Source organism: Podarcis bocagei (assembly GCF_964188305.1).
Source record: "Podarcis bocagei genome assembly, chromosome: 12".
Taxonomy (NCBI): domain Eukaryota; kingdom Metazoa; phylum Chordata; class Lepidosauria; order Squamata; family Lacertidae; genus Podarcis; species Podarcis bocagei.
In genome coordinates this window covers 45830737-45853279 of record NC_138137.1, presented here as the reverse complement: position 1 = coordinate 45853279, position 22543 = coordinate 45830737, and the positions used below count along the sequence as shown (strand labels likewise).

Sequence of the window (22543 nt, the reverse complement as noted above, 5' to 3'; positions counted from 1 at the left end):
GGAAACCCACTCTTAGCTACCCACCTCCAGGCTTCCTGGCCAGAGAGGAAGTGTCTCTCTTGTTACGGCAATTGAGTCAACTCTCTCTGCCACCTTGCTTTCCCTCTCTGCCATCCTCAGTTCTCAGTTCCCTGCTAATAAAGGCATTGCTATGGCAAGTATCAACCATGTGTCAGAGCCCTAGCGGGTTGTGAAGGTGACCTTTTGTCTCATCATTGGTGCTGTTGGTTGACCGCTAATAATGAATTTAGACCCTAGAATAAAAGGAATAGTTTGAAACCAGTGAGCTACAAAATATGCGCAATGGCTTAAAATCATTTTCAATCCCCCAAGGACAAGGAAATGTATATGTGTTGCATATTTCTTTAACCAAGTAGTGTTTACAGCTGACAACAAAGGTAGGAAATGTACGCAGACTATATCAGGGGTCAGCAAACTTTTTCAGCAGGGGACCAGTCCACTGTCCCTCAGACCTTGTGGGGGGCCAGACTATATTTTTTTGGGGGGAAATGAACAAATTCCTATGCCCCACAGATAACCCAGAGATGCATTTTAAATAAAAGGACACATTCTACTCATGTAAAAACATGCTGATTCCTGGACCATCCGCGGGCCGGATTTAGAAGGCGATTGGGCCTTAGTTTGCCTACCTATGGACTATATACTCCATCATACTCCTGCCAACACCAGCTTCTGCATTAGTGTTTATAGCAATGGAAGTAAAATCTGGAGAGCTTGTTTTCTCAACCAGATTCTTCTCTTTTATCTTGAAGGGAGGAACTGTCATTGGCAGTGCCCGCTGCAAAGCTTTTCGGACCCGGGAGGGCCGCTTGAAGGCAGCCTGCAATCTGGTGAAGTGTGGTATCACTAACCTTTGTGTGATTGGTGGAGACGGCAGCTTAACAGGGGCTAATCTTTTCCGTGAGGAGTGGAATGGCCTTTTAGAGGAACTGGCACAAAATGGTAAGTCGTGGTTAAGCTTGTGGGACATTAAGCTCCTCACGTTCTGTGTCATTTATTTTAGTATTTTTAAATTGCAAACCACCTTTGGTACATCAGCAGAAAAGTGCCGCATAAGTGCACAGAAAATGTATTTGTTGTGCTGTATAAGCTCTTACGTTGTTAGTTTATTGTATAAGATTTATATCCCTCCCTACATCACCATGATCTCGGAGCATTTCGCAATTAAATAAAAACCAAGTAGAATATACTTTAAAGTGCAACCTTCTCCCTTCTGTTAAATATATCTGTCAGATTAGACATGCACTGACAAATATCACTTGGACACATGACAGCCCATTCAAAAACCCTTTGTGGAATAGGAGAGTCTTCATATATAACCAAGGTTTGTGCTGGTCAAAGCTTGGAGGGGAGAGTATTCCATACCTGGGGAGCATTTACACTAGGATTGCAAGTGGATACAGAGGTGAAGGTGCTTGGATTGAGGTACTAGTGTTACACAACAATGCAGTTTGTCACTTATTTCCTTACTGATTCCAAGAAGGCATCTGAGAGACAAACTGTACCTAGACGGTTCTGTTCTCCCACTTGCCTCTGTCACAGAATTAGGCTCTTAATCCTAGCTTTTGCCCTTAAAAGCCAGTATTGATAGCCACTGCCGTGTAGTTTTATCCCTGGTTGAGATTGCGTAGCACTGAGGTAACATCTTCAACAGTAGAGGAGCTATAATGGCCCTTGATACAATTAACTGGTTTTGTGAAACTCTTAATAACAAATAAAGAGCATATGGCTGCTTTGAAAATGGCCAGCCTTTGTAATACATGGATGACAAATGAGAATCTCAGTCACTATTTCAGGTTGGCCAGCTACTGTATTCTGCAATGGATCCTCTCTTGTCCAGCAAGTGCCCTGGGGAACAGAAGTGTATTTTGCCTTTCAAGCAGTACTCAGTTTGGTCAAACTCTGAAGCACAGTTAGTGACATCTGGCAATCATATTTTCACACCACAAAACCTAAAGGGATAAAGAGTTTTAAACCTAAAAATTTCAATGTGAGCTCTCCTAAGTGAAAACAATTGCTTTTTCTTTGGAGTAAAACTCTGAACAAGCATTCTACCCTTCTAAACATTACTTGGGGGGGGGGAGTGACTCTGAGGCCACCAGTTGGACCACCTTGTGTTGTATTGAGCACAACTGATTACATTTAAAGGTTAATAGTTGTTGTTTTTGTCTATTCATACAAGCACAGTCTTATCAAAACTTCAGTTCCATGACCCCAATAAAATGAGGACACCTCTGGTTTCCCAGCCCACTCCCCATTCTTTCCCAATAACTGAAGGCAGAAATAAAACTCCCATTCATTGGCGAAGCTTCATGCAGCATTAATTCACTTAATCCTTTCTTCACGAAGAGCATTTTCTTGCCTCTTACACACGCCAGGCCAATAAATGCTAAAGCTACATTGGTTTAAATTCACTGGAGGGATGTGGTGTTTGTCAGACATTCCTGGATCTATTTTTCTCTTGCTTTTTTGCCAGGTGAGATTGAAAAAGGGGCTATCAAGAAGTACGCTTACCTCAACATTGTGGGAATGGTTGGCTCCATCGACAATGACTTCTGTGGTACCGATATGACCATTGGCACTGACTCTGCCTTGCACAGAATCATTGAAGTTGTGGATGCCATTATGACCACTGCTCAAAGGTACTTTGAACTCAGGATGTGAAATTTTAAGATGGCCACTTGGGCAATGGCTAAGAGCCATGGTTCTTTTATTTAGCAGTATTAAAGTGCACCGAAGTTGTATAAATTTCATCCTTTTGCCAAAGACGGAAGGGTGGTTATGTGCACACGGCAAACCCGCCTGCGTTGCATTTTATGACAAAGAGAGGAGCTAGATGAGAATCCATACAAGGATGTCAAAAATGGCATCCCTATCTTTCTTTCCTGTAATGTGTGTTTGTGGAAAGATCTGGCAGTCTTTGACTGCATCCACTATTATTTTTTACCCTGCCACCACTGGCATGCGCAGAATGCTGCCCTCAGGACAAAAAGGGGTTATCACTCTCAGTTTAAACTAACTGGAGCTCCCAGTTCTGATGGATTGAGGAACTGCTTAGTTTAAACTAGGAAGCACATACCTCCAATCTCCTCACAGCAGTTCCAGAGGAGGAGCAGGGAGCAAGAGAGGTCAAGGCTTACAGTTACTCATTCACACAATGCTAAAACACAGATTGGTGTTGCATTCCAACTTTTGACCGTAGTCTCCTTAAATACTATTGAAATCAATGGCATTTAAGCAGCTTCTGTGGAGGCTTGCAGCCTTCTGCATTGTGTAGCCAGAGGAAAATGGAGCTCTGGAAGGCATTTCTGGATTCCTGGGAATGGCAGCTGAGTCCTGTCACCACTTGGGCTGGTATTTATCACATCATCAGACACATGCAGTGGTATGAAAACTGCATGTGGAGGTCAAAAGAGGGGGAAAGCCCATCTTGCATAGGTCAGGGGCTTTTAAGTTAGGCTTTGCTTTAATATTGCTTTTTTGTATGTAGTTTAGTTCTGTGAAAAAATGGGGGGGGGATTGAGATTTGATTGTGAGGAGTGGCCTAGTTTTGCAGTTTTTCAAATAGTAGCCATCACTGAAAGGCAATTAAGATTTGAGGAATAACCTGTACACTCTCTCTTAAATGGCATGACTTCATTAAATTTAGTGTGACACAGTGGTCTGCAATCTTAGTTTGGGAGGGAAATAAGAATGCAAAGAATAATGGCACATGATAGTACGCTGCAAACCAGAAAGTTAAGAAGTGCCTGGAGACAGAAAACATAAGCGCAAATATAGTTTCTATAGTGCCAAACAATCGCCTGTCTTCTTTCTGTGCATTTGTACATATCACTTCATACTTTGATGCTGTTGTGACGCTATTAATATTTATTGTAATTGTTACAGCCATCAGAGGACCTTTGTCCTGGAGGTGATGGGGAGACACTGTGGGTACGTATGTCTGCCAACACCACATTTAGTTAAAATTGCCGAAATATATAGTTCACATTCTCATTTGGATTTTCTGATTTTGTTCTAGGTACCTAGCTCTTGTTAGTGCCTTAGCCTGTGGTGCAGATTATGTCTTTATTCCTGAATATCCACCTGAGGAAGGATGGGAAGATCATATGTGTTCTAGGCTTTCTGAGGTAATTATTTTCTCCAGTGGCTTTCAAACTCTGTCCTGGGATCTCTTAGGCTTCTTTGAAAGCTTACTAGGTTCCTCAAAGAAAAGATCAGGGATGGCCGGAAAGCTTTCAACCCTGCAGTGTCCTAGGTAGAGCCAAAATAGAAGAAGTGTTCCACAGCATTGTTTTCCTACTGCGAAATTGTCCTCTTTTTCATCATCTTTCCATTTCCACCTAGTAAAGACCACCCACCCACCCATAGGGCATCATAGAGGGAAGGCACATCCAGGCAGACTCAAAACATTTTGGCACCTGAGGTGAAACACAAAATGATGCCCTCCTCCCTGCCAGGGAAGAAGGGGTGGGTGAAAAACTACATCAGGAACAAGGGGGGGAATAAAGATCCACATAGGAATTTGCTGCCCCTGTGAATCCTGCCACCCGAAGCAGTCACCTTGCCTCATGGGTGGGCCGGCCCTGTCTGTGGAACATGTTCAGGTAGCAGGCACCCCCTTGCCAGCAGGCACCTGGCATTTAGGTGACCAATGACAGCACTCCCTTGTGAACTGCTTTGTCGTCCACCTGACTCTAATCTTTGGTGCTAATGTCCAGAATGGAAGATATCGCTAGTGTTGAGGATTTAGACCTGATCGGCTATATCAGGGATCAGCAAACTTTTTCAGCAGGGGGCCGGTCCACTGTCCCTCAGACCATGTTGGGGGGCCAGACTATATTTTGGGGAAAAAAAATATGAACGAATTCCTATGCCCCCCAAATAACCCAGAGATCCATTTTAAATAAAAGGACACATTCTACTCATGTAAAAACACGCTGATTCCCAGACCATCTGCGGGCCAGATTTAGAAGGCGATTGGGCCAGATCCGGCCCCCGGGCCTTAGTTTGCCTGCCCATGGGCTATATGATGATGTTACTGTTGCAAGGAGGAAGGGTTATTTGCCAACAAGGCAATCCGCAGCTGGCTGGGGTTGCCAGCAATAATGAGGTGGTAAAAATGTGTTAGAAAGCATTATTTTTATCCTGGTTTAGCAAGGTCTGTGGGGTGATTAATGTTCATTTTTGAAACTGCAACAACACAATAAGTAGTTGCAATAGTCTGAGAAGCTTTCAAGGTGCAGCCCAGCTTTGAACTTCAGCTATTTGCTGTGGTCTCAGACCATGAGGCAGATTTAATGACTTTTCTGCATTTTTTTACCCTAGAACCGTGCACGAAAGAAAAGGCTGAATATCATAATTGTAGCAGAAGGTGCCATTGATTGCCACAATCAGCCTATAACTTCAGAGCAAGTTAAGGATGTAAGTATCAAGCTTCCAATCAAATCTTCTACCAAGGATATATGTAACTGAATGCTTCTCTTCCACATAGCGTAAAGCGTGTATAATTTCTCTATGAACATAATTAGCCTTTCTTTATATGGTTGATTGCATTTTAATCATTTCGGGCAATACAATAAATATTATATCTGTGTCCTTTAGCAGTAATGTAATCTCAGTAACTATGATTATAACCTAGTTGCTGCCTTTTAAAAGGCATAAAGCAAACATACAAATACAAATGAGTATACTGTGTTATTTGGGTATTTTGTAGGACCTGGTCAAAACATTCAAAACAAGGAGGATGCCTTCAGTTCTCAGTGCTGAACTGATTTTTGTTATCAAATTATATCCATTATATGAACTAAGTTTGGCACTTATCAACTTGGCTACAATCCCGGCAATTTGAGCCTGCTCTATCATCAAGACTTCTCAGAACAAACTGTTTCACTGTTCAGCCAGACAATGACCCAGAAGTGCTGTAAAAGGGAAGAAAAATCTTCACTTTAATGTGGATTGGAAAATAGTTCCAAGATGAGTAAGATGCTGCTGCACAAACCACAAGGAGGCCAAAACTTACCTTGACATAGTATGGGTTTCTTCAGTTTTTGCAAGTGGGGGTGGGGTGAGCTTGAACACACAGCCTTTCAAAATTGTGTGGCCATTCCCTGCTGCATACGCTTTACCTTTGCTTCTGCTGCCAACACATTTATACTTGTAAAAATTCTTTGAAACCACCTCTGACTCAGATGTAGAGCCTGGACTGTTCGACTTTACTTTCTGTCACCTCAGCACACTGCAAACTTTCGAGTGCTTTGTGTGGTTCCTTACCCCTTCTCCTCTTCCTCACAATGTACAAAAGGGAATACCAAACAGGGAGATCCCATAATAGTTCAGATAAAAGATCTCTCTTTAACCCCATATACCAAAACCCCTAATAATTCCAAAATGTCTATTACCGTATATTTCGCTCTATAACACGCACCCGACCATAACACGCACGTAGTTTTTAGAGGAGGAAAATCCGTAGGCATGCCACCCGTAGGCATTTCCTCCATAACACGCACAGACATTTCCCCTTACTTTCTAGGAGGAAAAAAGTGAGTGTTATGGTGCAAAAAATACAGTATATTCCTCACATTGTCTGACAAGTGTCTTCCTGGGAGAAAACCTGCTTGGTCCTTATGAATCTCTTCCATCAATACTTTTTTCAATCTTTTTGCCAAAATGTCTGCAAAAAATTTGCAATCCACATTAAGTAATGAAATAGGGCGGTAGTTCTTAAGCTGAGTCTTTTCAGTCTCTGTTTTCGGTATGAGTGTGATATAAGCTTCTTTCCACGATTCTGGTGCCTTTTTTCCCTCTAGAATTTCATTACAGACTTCCTTCAGAGGTTGTAATAACCACTCCTTCAAAGCTTTGTAATATCTGGAAGTCAACCCATCTGGTCCTGGAGATTTGCCTAGTTGCAAGATCTCTCTCTAACCCCATATACCAAAACCCCTTTCTGTATCACTTTCTGTATCCTGGGTTAAGAGAGATCTTGCATTCAGGCTTTCACTCCTGTACCTCAAGGCCTTGTCGTAAAGTTACCATACATGGAGGTAGGTGAAAGATTAATAGCCAAACAGTCCCACTAAGATGTCCAGTCAAAGTCTGGGATTACAGGGTCACCCATTGTCAGGTTGTAATTCTTAAGCTTGATTGGAAAGAGGCCAGATTCTCCAGGAATCTTACCCCACCTTACAGTGGTACCTCGGGTTACAGACACTTCAGGTTACAGACGCTTCAGGTTACAGACTCCGCTAACCCAGAAATAGAACCTTGGGTTAAGAACTTTGCTTCAGGATGAGAACAGAAATCGTGTGGTGGTGGCGCGGCGGCAGCAGGAGGCCCCATTAACTAAAGTGGTGCTTCAGGTTAAGAACAGTTTCAGGTTAAGAACGGACCTCCGGAACGAATTAAGTAGTTAACCCGAGGTACCACTGTATTCTGGTCTGTTTGTTCAGAAAGAAAAGTTTTCACAGATCTGGAGTTAGGAGAGTACAGACTTGATTGTAACAAGGAGTAGGACATGACTGGTTTTTTCCTTGCTATTACTCCTCTGTATACAATGGTAGATATTTTTACCTCAGCCTTGTAAGAAACATCAAAAATTATTCTTTTGTTTGTGTAATATTTGCGCACTAGAGTTAAGTAATTTCAAAATGTTCTGCTTTAATTATTATAGGGAATAGTCTTTAAAGATGAAGATAAACAATAGTTTTTCAAAGACTCGAAGTGGGAGCAGTGGTGACATCGTTGCCAGTGCTGTACACACTTTTTTATTATTATCCTGCTGTTGCTTCTAGTCAAACTGGTTCTGAAACCTTGCCACCTTCACTTTTTAAAAATACTTGCTTACATAGGGATCAATTTTGCTTGCCTTAAGGTTAAAGGGATTTGAGAGCATTGCTCCATCACTATTAAAGAATCCTAACACTTCATAATCTTTGTATTGTATGCATTCTTAAAGTTTTAAACTAGGATTTCCACCTACTGTTCAGGCACACTAGTACCCCAATGTGTTTCTGCAGCTGCAGAATAATCCTATTCTCGTCTTCAACTTGACACTTTGTCTTTTTTGCAGCTTGTGGTGCAGCGACTAGGGTATGACACTCGCGTGACTATCCTTGGCCATGTGCAAAGGGGAGGCACTCCCTCTGCATTTGATAGGATTTTGGTAAGTAGCTGCAGGCAGCCTGTGTGTTCAGCGCCGCTGTTTAGGGTGTTACATAGTTCCTTGTCTTCATTCAGATTGTAGAACAGTCACAAATGCCACTGGCTCTCTAGTATGTGGGGTAGTGAGAAGAAGGTCATACATAAATGAGCAAGTCATGGATTAAAATTTGTACTCCGCCATTATGTTCTCTGGCTTTTGGACAATAAGTCTCAGCCAACCTTTAGGATAAAACAAGGTAGAACCATGTATGTCACCCTGGACAAGGAGGACTAGGTAATTCTGTAATACACATACAGCATCTAACACTGAAATCAGTTTTCTGTCTGTCTCATAATTTCCCGTTGCAATATTCCATCAAAATGGCTGGTCCAGAGTAAATGAAGCAGCCTGCACCTGGCAGCCCTTAGCACAGAGCTAGCCTTCTGAAGGGTGCTATTTGACCACTGCTCATTGTCTTCTCCATAGGAAAAAGGGGAGAGTGGATAAGCAATATTTGTGGCAGTGGGGATTGGACTTCTTTTTGCCCTATTTCCTGCAAGATTTGACTTCCCAGCCCAATGAGTTGCTGATCAGGGAATAGCATTGAGATTTCCAAGGACATATATAGGTGCTTAGCAAAATGGAAGTAGAGACCATATAGATAAAGAAGTAGACTCTTGATTGGCTATGGAATTATGTACATGATTTAGGAGCTCTTTGCCTTCTCATCTGTTCCGCGATAGATTTTAAAGCAACCTGTGGTCATTTGTTCTTATAGTATTGTGGTAATTATCCCTCCCTATTTCTAATTCTGTGAAACTGTTCTTTACAAAGAACATTCTGTAGATGCTTGCTGGCATGTATCAAAGTCGGCATAGCCTCCATGCAAAATGTTCACGTATGGTTAAAGGTTTCTTATGGATTTCTTTTTTTCTTTTCTTTTTCAGGCAAGTCGCATGGGTGTGGAGGCTGTCCTCGCCCTTCTAGAGGGCACACCTGAAACTCCTGCTTGTGTGGTCTCCCTGTCTGGAAACCAAGCTGTCCGCCTGCCTTTAATGGAGTGTGTGCAGATGGTGAGTTGCTGAAAAGAAGCAGTTGTGTTTGTTCATTGACACTCTCTTGTTGGTTAGCCATCAATAGTTGGTTGTTACTTGGAGCCTGGAAAGATGTGAGCAGAACTCTTATCCACGTTGGGCACAATGAACTCCAGTCATTCCTTCAGTGACAGTAACTGGGCTATTCGTTACTGCCCCATGAATCTTGACAGCAAACAGCACTGCTTACCTTTTGTAATGCAGATGCCTTTAACATAGTAGCTGCACATTTATATTCGCAATGAGTCTTTTGCTATTTAAACTCTCATTTCTTGTGGTTAGTTTAGTTTAGTGACTACACAGTAACACCCACATACCATAATACACATACATACCAATGAGCTGCATGCTGAGATTATTCTGGTTTCCCAAAACCTTCGCAATAATGTTCAATTGAGGTATTCTGTATGTTGCAGTCTTATAATGCATGATTTGAGACCATGAACCTAATAAAATATAGTCCTTTCCTGTTTATTTCTGATTTTAAAATTTATGCTTTAGCTTTCCCAGGCATTGAAGTAACATTGGCTGAAGTGCTGGGCTGGTTAAGAGTCCAATTATATACATGTCTACTGAGACACCAGTCCCATTGAACTCAGCGGGGCTTATTTCTAAGTAGACAGATTGCAGTATAAATCCCACTGAAATAATTTGGATTTACTAACCTGAGCAAGGCTATAGCGATTGTCACCATTCGGATCTACTTCATAGCCTTCTAGCATTGTCATAGATAATATCATTTTCTAATAAATGATGACCTTTTTTCTTCTTTATTTCAAAAAGACCCAAGATGTACAGAAAGCCATGGACGGAAAAAGATTCAGTGACGCTGTGCAACTTCGTGGAAGGTACTCCTCTGTTGTTTATTTCTCTGCTGGCAGCAATAACTTTTCCAATAAATCATAGCTAATTGTGTTAAGGCAGGCATAGGCAAACTCAGCCCTCCAGGTGTTTTGGGACTACAACTCCCATCATCCCTAGCTAGCAGGACCAGTGGTCAGGGATGATGGGAGTTGTAGTCCCAAAACATCTGGAGGGCCGAGTTTGCCTATGCCTGTGTTAAGGGATTATTTTTCATGGCTAAGGAACAGGGGGGAATAGATTCTTTTACTCTAGTTTCTAGTGTACACATTTTAACCCCCCAAACCCTCCAAAGTTATATGACTATTCTAGGCCAATTCTATACCAGAAAAGGAATTCTACCAGTATTATCTCTGCAGAATTTAAAATGCCATTTCATCAGAAATGGTGCTTGCATTGCTTTTCGCAGTTCATAGAGCACATAATATTGAATGCTAAGTGGGTATTCGTTGTGGAGTTGCACAGGGAGGAGCAAATGTAATTTCTGAAAGATTCCCTCAAATGGCAAATCATAAGTGGTCATTTGCCTGTCTTAAATGTATATGAGACATTTGTTGTTGTTGGCATCTGTCTATCTCAAGAGACATGGGAGTGCGCCTCTGGAGGTGAAATCAAACCGCTGAAAGCAGAGTGAAGATATTTCCCATTCAGTCCTCTCCAAAATAAAACAAGTTGCACGAGGGAAAATCATTCACATTCCATGATTTGTATCCAATGAAGTTGAAGGGCTGATGATGGAAAGCACTGGTGGAAATGGAGGAGTCTACCAGCCTAGCCGGGAAGCGGGGAATTTTTCACCAGTTCCCCCTTCCACCTTCAGTCCCCTAAACCACATCTCACATTGTTCCATTGGTTCCCAAGCCAACTAGAAGCGGAATTGGTGACTCTGTCAGCAGAGCGACACCAATGGCTACAACCTATGTCTCAAATACAATCTACCAAGTAACGAGTAAAGATATATAGTTACTAAATGCTCTGAGTGACACTTTAGGTTAGAAAAATACCTCTCGGTATTCTCTAACATTGTGAAATAGCTTTATTATTCAGACAACAGCATGAAAATATCGTTTTCTGTTGCAGGAGTTTTGAGAACAACTTGAATACTTACAAGCTGCTGTCTACCAAAAGGACGGCTGCTGACCTTCCCAAGGTACTTCTTAGATAGTTGTCAAGTTGTCTGGTTAATTCCTCATTCCTGTGTCCTTAGGGTGGCCAATTAAGTGCATCACCAAGAAAGGGCATGCCAATTTGCATAAAAATTGAAAATGCTGATGTATATGAATTTAAAAATAGTTGCTACAGTTTAAATAGAAACACCATCCTGCCATTGTAGGGAAGAACTTTCTCCTTACTCAGTTTGCTGTCCCAGGAGCTAATAAATGGATGGCTTACAGCAAACATGCCAATCTGTAGATTGGCCCTTCCTCTTCCTCCTTACGGTTCTTTATACTTTTCCTGCTTTTCAACTGCTTTCAAATAGAGGACTGTCCTCTATATAGTAGAAGACGCTACGTGTTTTGTTGAGAAAGCATCTAAACACACACAGCAGGTTGTTCAGAATTTTGAAAACGGTCTCCATGGAAACATCTATGGACTATGGACTTGTATATTGAGTTGAAACCTGGCAGGCAGTGATCTAAATTTTGTAAATACAGCATTTTGTAAACAGTCTAAATTTTGTAAACATTGCCATGTCTATTTCCTTGTTTAAACTCCCAAAATACCATTTTTCCTGAAAGGTCTAGGCCTTTCTCAGATACCAATTCCATGTCTAGTTGTGAAATTCAAAGGTGGACCTTACGAGAGGTGCTGAATGCATCTATATACAGCAAGCTGTGTTACAGTGGTCTACCAGCTAGTCAGCTGAACAGTATTTCAAAACAAGGTTTTTTGCCCAGTGCTAATGTATGTCGGGAGAAATGTACATACTGGTTTTGCAAAATGGCTCAGTAAGTGGGAAATATCTGCAGCTACAGTTTTACTTTTAAATCTTTCTGTTTTCTTTAACAGGGTGATATCTCATGTAGCGTATGTAAAAAATAAACAAATAAAGTGACTAACCTTAGCAAGGTCTTTTGCTTGCTAGGTTGGCAGGCTCTATTATTTTTGCATGGCAATGGGATTTGATATATAGTTATTTTTGTTTTTCAACTGTGCACTTCTTTGCTTAAAGCTGGACAACCAGTATGCTCTTCAGTTTTGCCACAACTTTGATTTACACCAAGCGTGCCTTTGCAGAAGCTTTAATAGAGTGCATAAGACGTGCTTCTTGTGAAGTTGAAAGAATTCTCCAGAAAATGTGAAAGATCCCCATTTACTGTCATGGTGAAAAGGCAGAAAAATGCCATGTAATTCAAGAATCGCTTGAAATACCGCATGACTTTTATACTCCTCATTTTCAGTTCCGCTATTTTTATATGACTTAGCATAGGCAGACATGGTCCTCTGAAAATACCCCTTGTTGTGAGGCCTCCTCATTTTCCATACAAAAGGTGACATAAATGGCTCCACGTGAGGCCCGGCATACTACCAGACTATCCAGTAGGGCTGCCATTTTTGTGACTAAGAAGGTAGAATGAGCATGAGCAGGTTGTGCTTTATTTGCTGCTTTCTGAGACTCATAAGAGGCAGATCACACATTAAAACGGCCATGAAGTGGCTCTCATTTTTCATTTATGCCACAGAAGCTGACAGGCTTACAGGCTTAGGAGAATTCCAGCCATTCTTGCAACATTGGCAAGCATGAATTAATTACCGGAGACCATGAGAGCCATAGGGAAGGAGGGATTATAAGGGAACCAGCTTTCCAGGGAGACGCACCCAGGAGAAAGAGTCTTCAGAAACATGCTCTTTGCTGAAATGCTGTGCAGAGGTGGGAATAAGGCCTCAGTCAGAGGGGTGAAATATAGGTCTGTGCTTTCCAAGAGCCCAAATTTTCTCTCAAGGGTGCTGGTAATTGCCAATTTAGTCAGTTGTCTAGATAAGAGTAGACTAGCCTCCTTAAAGACATGCTCCTTAAAGACATGCTCACATTCCAAACTGCTAGGTTGGCAGCAGCAGGGACCAAGCAATGGGAGCTCACCCCGTCACGGGGATTCGAACTGCTGACCTTCTGATCGGCAAGTCCTAGGCTCTGTGGGATCAGCAAGTCCTAGGCTCTGTGATTTAACCCACAGCACCACCCGCATCCTCTCATGACAGTTTATCTGAAAGCAAAAGAAATGATAGTGGTTTTCTGTTGATCAGCATTTTGAGTACTTAGGTTACAGAACTACAACCAATAATTACTTCATTAAATTTGTTTCCACGAGAATGTGGTGCTTCCTTGAGGGCAGTAGATGAAGAAATTAAACATCAATCTGAAAATCAAAATCTTGTAATATTGCATATAACCCATTGTGACAGACTGTATTCTCCTCAAGAGAATTGCTTGTGGCAATTGTGCAGTTTGAAGTTTGTATTTTTACGTTGTGAATTGCCCTGCGATCTTTGGATGAAGATGGTATACAAATTTAATAAATAAAAATAAAATTCATGTTCTACCTTATGTACACATCAAAGGTGCTTAAAAGGTGCTAGAATAATGTTATATCCCACACTTGAGCAACCTAAAGGCAGATGGTATGGCAATAGTTTTATAACGCTGAAAAGAGTGGTTGTCAAATGCCAAACTGATAGGGTTCTCAGATACTTTAAAACATTGTTAAGTGCTGGCAATAATGAATCAATCGCTTGTGCCATAGCAACACAATACGGCATGTGGCATCACATACTTTGGTTGCAATGGGCCAAGGAACAACATTGCACAAAAGCCATGTATGCATGCATATGGTTATTTGGGTTACAATTCCTATTCTGTATAAATTTGTTTCTGTATGCAATGCATGTGCTTGTTTCTCTATGCTGGGTTATTGTTATGCCAGAATCTGGACTGGATAGTTCAATGCCTCACATTTTAATTTGGACCTGCTGCTGATTGCAAATAACTGAAGGCTCCCTGAGTGCTATGAAGGGTTGACCCCACAATCTAAGATTAGTTTTAAAATTAAGCTTTATATAATGTGATGGGGTTCAGAAGGTAAGGTGTGTGTCTTGCTTTCTTTTGATGCACTTTTATATTTTTGTAGATAGGTAGCCGTGTTGGTCTGCCATAGTCAAAATAAAAAAATTCCTTCCAGTAGCACCTTAAAGACCAGCTAAGTTAGTTCTTGGTATGAGCTTTCGTGTGCATGCACACGAAAGCTCATACCAAGAACTAACTTAGTTGGTCTTTAAGGTGCTACTGGAAGGAATTTTTTTATTTTATATTTTTGTCACTGGAGATACGGTTAGCAGCAGGCTAAAAGGTAAACTGGATGTTCAGTTTTACTGCTTGATGATTCCTTTTGCCTGCCATGGGGTTTATGTTCCTGACTATATTTTCTCTCTCTTCTGCTGCAGACTAACTTCAATGTAGCTGTTTTAAATGTTGGTGCTCCAGCAGCTGGCATGAATGCTGCCGTTCGCTCTGCCGTGAGGATCGGTATAACTGAAGGACACAAAATGTTTGCTGTCACTGATGGATTTGAAGGCTTTTCTAGAGGGCTGGTTCGTATATACCAAAAATTGTATGGGAAGTGTTCCAGTTGCTGGAAATCACAGGAGGGAAAAGAGTTATTGTGCTCAGGGTCTTGCCTGAAGGTTTCCCACATTCAGCAGGCCCTTCTTATTTTCTTATTCTTAATTTTGTTTTAACTTGCCCTCTGGCAGGCCCCCAAAACATAATTTTCCAGCTTTCAAAATGCACTTTCATACAAAGATTGCAATTCAAAGAAATGAGAGCTAGGTTTTTCCAGTGACAGATACAATGCAATGGGAATGGAGAAGAGAGGGTCCTCCTTGGGGAGAACATATGTCGACTGCAGAGATAAATTTAGTGAAATTTGTTATGGGAGGGGTGTTTGTGAGGTATTTTTAGAACACTAAACACAAGTGACCAACACCACCAAACAACACGGAGCAGGAGTCTTGTTATGACAGATGGATATTGCACATCTCCCACAGGAGCTCTCCTCATAGAGGCAGTTTCAAATATAGTAAAAGCATAACGGTTTGATCTATTTTTGCTTGGATTGCAGCTAATTCTACCCCCCCCCCAGTCTTAAAAAATACCCTTAAAATCTTCTTGAAGAAGAAATGATTAACTATGTTTACATGAAGCGTTTGCTTCTTTGATACTTCGTGAGAAATCTTCCATATCAGATTCAATATATTTGGTCTCAAGGGTAGCTTTGAAGTGACCTTGGCAAGAGGCCATATTTGGCAGTTTGCCTATCCTGGAATAGCCGTGGGAGTATGAAATCTATGGAGATAAGAATACACGCTAGATAACTATTTCTGAAATTATATCACAAAATCTGTTGTGTTTGATTCTTGTTTCTCAATTGTGGTGGTGTTTGTTGAATGCTACATTTATAGTGTGCCCAGTCCTGGGACTCCTGATGCAGCATGCTTATGAGTCTATAATATATTATATATGTTAATATAAATTGTTCAAAAGAAATCCATATTGCCTCTTCATTAAACAGGTAGAAATTGGCTTGAACATTTCAGAGCATCCCTCAACTGCATCACATTGTGACGCTTGTTAGGACTGCAGAGTGGTAGTCAACTTAAGTTTTACTCAGAGTAGATCTATTGAAATTAATGGACCTATCATTTCAGTGTGTCTTCTCTGAATAAAACATAAATTAATACCACCTGCAAAATTTCATTCCCAAACCACTGACGAGTTTAGGCTCAGTCTGCTTTCCACCATAAGGAGAGACCATTGCTCAAAAGTACTAAAAATATAAATTTATCTGTAGCTTTTATTATTATTTTTATTTATTGAATTTAATAGACCACCCCATACCTGGAGGTCTCTTATAAGAATGCATTTGGACTTCCATTTTGTTTAACCCATTAGATAAAGTTAGAGCTGAGCCAAAATTTATCAGAAGACATTTTTCTGAGATTTTTCTTTTTCTGAACCCCCTCTACTCCGGAAAAAAGAGAAAGTCACTCCAAATGTTCTGTGCCATATTTTTGTTGGAGCCACCATTCTCTGTCCCTCCATGTCCTTGAATGTCACTAGATCTGGGGCTTTGTGGAGGACACAAAATGGTGGCCAGACTACCAGCACAGTTAGCACTTGCAACAACAGCAAAACACACACATACACCATTGTGAGAGTGGAGAGAAAGAAACTGTGTTGTTGCCATTGCTAATACCGATCCACATCTCGGAAAAGCTGTCGCTGTCTTTATCTTCCCCCTGGAAAAATGTGTTGATTTCCCCAGTTTCTCTGCTCACAGGGTGGAGAACACTGAGAGGCCATCTGCACACGAAAAACATCTGAAGGAGTGTCAGAGCCCTGCGCCACATTCTGTGACCTGCCACTGTTTTTGTTTTTCTTTTCATATTAAAGGAGTGCAATGTTTTTGTGCAATTGTTCAGGACAGAAGTCATGTAGGCCTCCCTATTTCATTAGATGGTACCCTTGTCTATTATCCTCTCTGGAAAAGTGGAAGTCGAAAACTGAACTGTAAGAAACACTGGTTTGGACACGCTGTACAGTGTAGTGCTGAATGAAGTTAACTTTTGTATCCATTACAGAAATGACCTACAATGTGTATCTAAACTAGGGCATAGTAATTCAAAAACTATGTCTTTTTTGTTTTGAATGATAGATCAAAGAAATCAGCTGGGGAGATGTTGGAGGCTGGACTGGCCAAGGCGGGTCAATTCTTGGCACAAAACGGTAATGTGATCTTTCATACTGATATCTTTGAGAAAATTAACTTTCACGTGTGTGTGTGTGTGTGTGTGTGTGTGTGTGTGTGTAATTTAGTGTGAAGATTTATATACAGACTTGATGCAGCAGTCAATAAAGGGGAAATTTTTGTGAACATTGCTAATGCAGACTTTGGAAGATCAAAGGGGCTGCAGAGTGAGAGAAGAGGACTGTGAAGTCCCATTTCTTGAGCAGATCTGCTCATGCAACATTGGATTCTGCCTCATAGTTTTAATTAATGCTTATTATAAAAAGGGAGAGAAGACTTGCTTAATGGTGTGATAGAAGGACCTTCTATAACTTGATCCTGAAATTTAAATGTTTTTACCTCAGCATGTATTATAGATATTGTAAAGGGGAAAATAGAATTTTTTAAAGGAATATAATTAATTTGCAGTTACATTTTTTATGAGGCATAAAGTGTGTGTAGGTCAGACAATGTCAACCAGTCATCACAGGAAGCAAAGGCTTTTCACAAAGTGCTATAACGTAATAGTTTAGAGATTGGGTGTAACCTTCAAAAGTAAGATGTGGAAAAACACTTAGTGTAAAAAATTATAGTCTCTTTTAATCATATAGCCTTAAGTGCCCTGCAAAAAGCCTTTTTAACAGAGATGTGTATATATTTTAGTGCACTCCCTGGAAAGTATTTGGAGAAGATTGCAGAACAAATGCGAACTCATAACATCAATGCCCTCTTGGTAATTGGTGGATTTGAGGTATGTCACTTTGTTTTGTTTCCCTTGTAAATTCTTGTTAAATGAGCATGTAACAGCTGAAATATTGTAGTCAAGGTTTAATGCTAGAATTTAGATTTCAGTAAGACCAGAAAGATTATTTAATTTAAACCTAACCAATCATTCCACAAGGTTCCAATATGTTAAATCTCTAGATATTAACTAAGTTATTTTGCAGTTATGTAGTTGGAGTTGGAACTCTATGCGGGGTTTCTATTTTCATGTTTCTTATTATGCTTAGAATTATGCAGTGGGTATTTTTTAAATGAATTGCATTTAATTAATCTTCCCACAGCATGGTGCCAATTCTGAAAGCCAAACTCCTGTTCAGGAGTCCAACTTTCCTAAACATGGCTTTCATAAACCAGTTACTTAATCAACATTATTGAAATACTGATGCCATCCATGTAGGATTTTTTTGGGGGGGAGCTTTGTAAGATTTTATTCTCTGTGTTATACAAAACTTGGAGGAATGCTTAGATGTATTTACAGTATTATGCTTGTCTGTTGTCTTATATATTCTGTTTTGGCCTTTCCTAGTGTGTCTCTGTGGCTGGCAATAGATAGTCGTTTTCAAGTGCATTGAGAGAGAGGCTTCACTTCCCATATAGTACACACTTGTTTCTGTTCTACTAACATCTGTAGTGAAACAGAATTTTGAAACATTGCGAAAGCCTGTTTACCAAATGTGTCATGAGCAGTGATTCCCTCTTTCAAATCACTTCTGACTCTCTGGGAAAAAACCAAACAAATCACTATTTCCAGCATGTGTGTGTTTGTGATACAGTAATCAACCCCCTCTGCCCAAACCCCAACCATGTTGCAAGCCTTGTCCTCTTGTTGTCCCCTCTAATTCTGCATTCGTTACCACATGTGCCCATCAGGCCTACTTGGGACTTTTGGAACTGTCCGCTGCCCGGGAGAAATTTGACGAGTTCTGTATTCCCATGGTTATGGTTCCTGCAACCGTATCCAACAATGTACCGGGTTCTGATTTCAGCATTGGTGCAGACACTGCTCTGAACACTATCACTGATGTAAGTTTCTCTTCTCTTGGTGCATGCTCACTAACATAGCAATCCCAGGTGCTGCTGACCACGGCTGGAGCGGGAGACTTTTGTGAACCAGAACGCCCCCCAAAAATGATTGTGGCAGAAACTAGGTGTAAATACATGTGCGCGCACGCACACACAGAGAGAGAGAGAGAGAAAGAAAAAAAAATATTAGCCCATCGATTTCAGAAAGTTTGAAAACTACATTTTTACTTTATTCATTCATACAAAAATTATATCGCACCTTTCAAAAATCTGATCTTCAAGGTTTTTTTACAAATACTTAAAACAATGTAAAAACATATAATAATGGATCCAGTCAGAAAATAGCAGCGAAGACAGATAACCATTAAAAGCTCAGAGTTAATTTGGCATCTAAAAGATTGAAATTATGAATTGGGGTGAATGGTTTTAGTTAATCATCACTCTTTGGCTATTTACTCTCTGAGGATAGAAAGAAATCTGTCTATTTCCATCACACCTCCAATGTGCTTGTGCACATCTGTGTGACTTAAATTCATGGCTAGCATGCTCAGGATTTCCGATGAAGGATGTACCTTTTTAAATAGAATTTTCTAGATTATTGCAAAGCAGACTGCTGTCACATCACTAGAAAATAAATGCACTGCTGCTTCTCCATCTCCAAGGGCACTTGGTGTAAATTTTCCTCAAGCAGCCTCTTTTCTCCATTCTGTTTGGCAAACTGCTCTTTCTGGTGTCTCCAAAACATTTTATGATTTGTCATAAATCTGCTTTTACATGTGTTGAAAGGCAGAGCATCCCTGAGCAACATGCAGTGAGCTATATAAATCTTTAAAGAACCCTGTAAAATTTACATGTTTGATTGTAACAGGTTTCATAGGTGCAAGCCTGCTTTATTAGATGCAAAAAAAGAAAGACACCAAGAGCTCAAAGCAGTTCTGCTTTTTCCTGCTGATGTCATTCTTGGCAATTAAAGTTTTCTTCCTCACAAGACACTTAACGTCTTTCCAGTTCTGGTACATAACATTCTCCACCTCTAGTTTTATAGGCAAACTAAGGTGAGTAATGGTCTCCTGCATGTTTCTTGTTATCCTCTCTGCTTCATGGATTTTCTTGGGACCTGTAGATTACTTTTCTGAAAGAAATGGTTTCTCCTTCTTTTGCATTATACTCAAAATGCAGATGTCACCAAGTTGGACTAGACTGTAGGTAGATGGTAGTTTCTACATTTCTTTCAGTAGAAGCTGAACCATCTTAGAATCGCTGTGGCTTCTATACGAGGGAAGCATTGTGGCTGGTTTAGCATTTATTTTCTCCGGCCAGTAGTTCTCAAATGGTATTCCGGTGGTGGTAAGGAAGAGAGATTTCTCACCACTGTGATCTTCTGCTACCACGTTCAGCCACTGAGGATTATGGAATGCATACTCCGTTTCCAACAGGTACAGCTTGCTCCACACAGGAACTGACCATGTGCCCTAAAGATAACTCAGAATCCTCTGCAACCTGGAAGATGTTGATGAAGAAAGGAAGTTCTAAAAACACTGGCATATATATTGCTTCCAGATGGAGGTTTAGCTTTCAAGCTTTTATTTTGGCCTTGGGCATCTGCCCATCAGGCTGCCACCTGTTGTCCGAAGTCAGGAAGTGCAACATAGTTGAGAATTGCAATGTTGTTACCTGTTCTCACCTGTCCTTTCCTGTCTTCATCTGAGATTGTTCTCTCCCAGTCCTCGCTGTTACATTTGATTTTGTGAGATCTTAACCTGTCTGTCCTTTTGTCCATTTTTCTTCTCTCACCATTCTTTTCCCCTCAGTTTCTCTGTCCTCCATCTTGTTTCCTTTCTGCTTCCCTCTCTGTCTCCTTTTCTCACTCCCTGCAGCCATCTTGGGCTCAGGAGTGCTTTTTAAAAAGACAACTCTAGTTTACAGCCACCTCTTTCTGCTCATCTGCCTCCTCCACTGTGGTGGCCGCTCTGTTGAAGGCCACTCCAGGCCACAACTGATCACCAGTTGAGCAAGTCTTACTGCCCAAATGAAATGGCTTGTAACCTTGGGAATAAAGTTACCACGTCATGTTGGAATTTGTAATAGTAAGCAATGTGAAAATTATGTGTATTTGGAGGTATACCCTGAACATTAGGAAGAGCTCAGATTAAAATTGAGTACAATCCCATGGCCTGAAATTTTGAAGGAGAAAAATGTTCAAGAGGGATGAGAGATTGTAGAAAGTGAAATACTGATGTCATAGTTGCAAGCATTTCCAAGGAGGAGAGAAAATGGGAGACATCTAAATAATTCATTGTGGCTGCGCAGGGGTATGGAGATGGAAGGAAAAGCATTTAACTAAGGACAAATACAGTAGAGTGGCTTGAACCCATTAGAACTGTGTCAGGAAGGCTAAATCTCAGAATGAACAAAGGCTTCCAGGTGTTTCTGAACACAACAAAAATGGATTCTGTGTTCAGAGCAAGAAGGTCAAGAAACAAGCAAATTGCCTGTTTAGGAAAGGTGTTGAAGTGTTAACAGAGGATGAAGAGAAGGTAGAACTACTCAACTCCCATTTCAGGAAAAGTTAGACAAATGATATATGGATGGATTTGCAGTCCAGGATAGGTAAGGAAATAACTGGAGAAGAGAACACATAAGAACTTTAAATAAGTTGACTTCTCCAGGGTCAGATGAAGTACATCTGAAAGTGCTGAAGGGGCTTGCAGAGTTTATTTCAGAACTGCTCTCTGTAATCTTTGAGAATTCTTGGAGAATGTTTGAGAGCCTGGACAGAGACAAACGTACCTATTTTCAAAAAGGGGGGGAAAGGTGGATCTAGAAAACCACAGACCAGTTGGCTTGATGCTGATACCGGGCAAAACTCTAGTCTAGAACATATTATTAAGCAGTCCATCTGTGAGCATCTAAAAATGAATGCACTGATTACTAGGAGCTTTCACAGGTTTATCAAGAATGAGTCCTGCCAGACAACTGTCTCTCCTTTACTGAGAGAATGACTACATTGGTAGATCATGGGAATGCCATGGACATAGTATATATTGATTTCATTTTGTTGGCTGAACAAAACTACTGTTAAGCAGATTCACAACTGGTTGAACACTTGTACCCAGTGCATGCTTCTTACTGGCTCTGCATCAAACTAGGTATCAGTATAGTGATATGTGTTAGTGTTGGACCTTGACTAGGGAGGCAGGGCTCAATTCCCTATTCAACCATCAGGCTCATTGACAGTTACAGGCTGACATACCTTACAGTATTGTGTGGATAAACTGGATCCTCAATCAATACTTCACGTATGCTAGCCTGTGATCCTTGGGAGAGAGGATTGTTTGAAAGCTTAAATATGTAATACAATAAATCTCCTTCAAACTGATTGTCAAATTCTTGGTTTGTTAGTTCACTAAATGTAGGAGCTGGTCTCCACGTTATGCAGAAGGAGTTGTGGAAATTATGGATTGTGGTACTTGGGATAGCTATATTCTTCAATGTGGTCTTTCAAAAACAAAAACAAAATCCTACCTGCACATCAAGGTGATTGTTATTCTAACACTTTCTGTTTGACGTATAAGTTTTCTACAAGTTCTTCTTCCTCCTTTTTCTGATTCAGGGGAATTAAAAAGTTATGATCCTATCCATAGAAACCTATCACCACATTCTGCATAACATGTGTAGTCCAGTTTGTTAAAAAGGGATTCTTTATAGGAAGGGTTTTTCAAATATTAAGTATGCCTCTTCACTACACTTGATGTTTCTCAGTCACACACACTGCTGCTCTCCCATGACAGAGCAGGAAGCAGCAATATCAGTGTGGCATATAACAGTCTAAATGC

At 40.7% G+C, this 22543-nt stretch overlaps 1 protein-coding gene across 3 annotated transcripts in view; it reads left to right on the top strand.

Annotated features, from left to right (window-relative positions):
* PFKP (phosphofructokinase, platelet) overlaps positions 1 to 22543 on the top strand; it is a 64046-nt gene that overhangs the window by 29918 nt on the left and 11585 nt on the right. For 2 of the 3 annotated variants that reach the window (XM_081164234.1, XM_081164232.1), the window contains exons 5-17: positions 774 to 963; positions 2498 to 2663; positions 3910 to 3954; positions 4043 to 4151; positions 5350 to 5445; positions 8093 to 8185; positions 9112 to 9237; positions 10042 to 10106; positions 11200 to 11269; positions 14560 to 14706; positions 16830 to 16900; positions 17565 to 17652; positions 18555 to 18707. In XM_081164234.1, coding sequence (XP_081020360.1) covers positions 774 to 963; positions 2498 to 2663; positions 3910 to 3954; positions 4043 to 4151; positions 5350 to 5445; positions 8093 to 8185; positions 9112 to 9237; positions 10042 to 10106; positions 11200 to 11269; positions 14560 to 14706; positions 16830 to 16900; positions 17565 to 17652; positions 18555 to 18707 — 1419 coding nt within the window. The remainder of the gene's footprint in view (positions 1 to 773; positions 964 to 2497; positions 2664 to 3909; positions 3955 to 4042; positions 4152 to 5349; positions 5446 to 8092; positions 8186 to 9111; positions 9238 to 10041; positions 10107 to 11199; positions 11270 to 14559; positions 14707 to 16829; positions 16901 to 17564; positions 17653 to 18554; positions 18708 to 22543) is intronic. The other variant, XM_081164233.1, reaches the window with a different exon arrangement.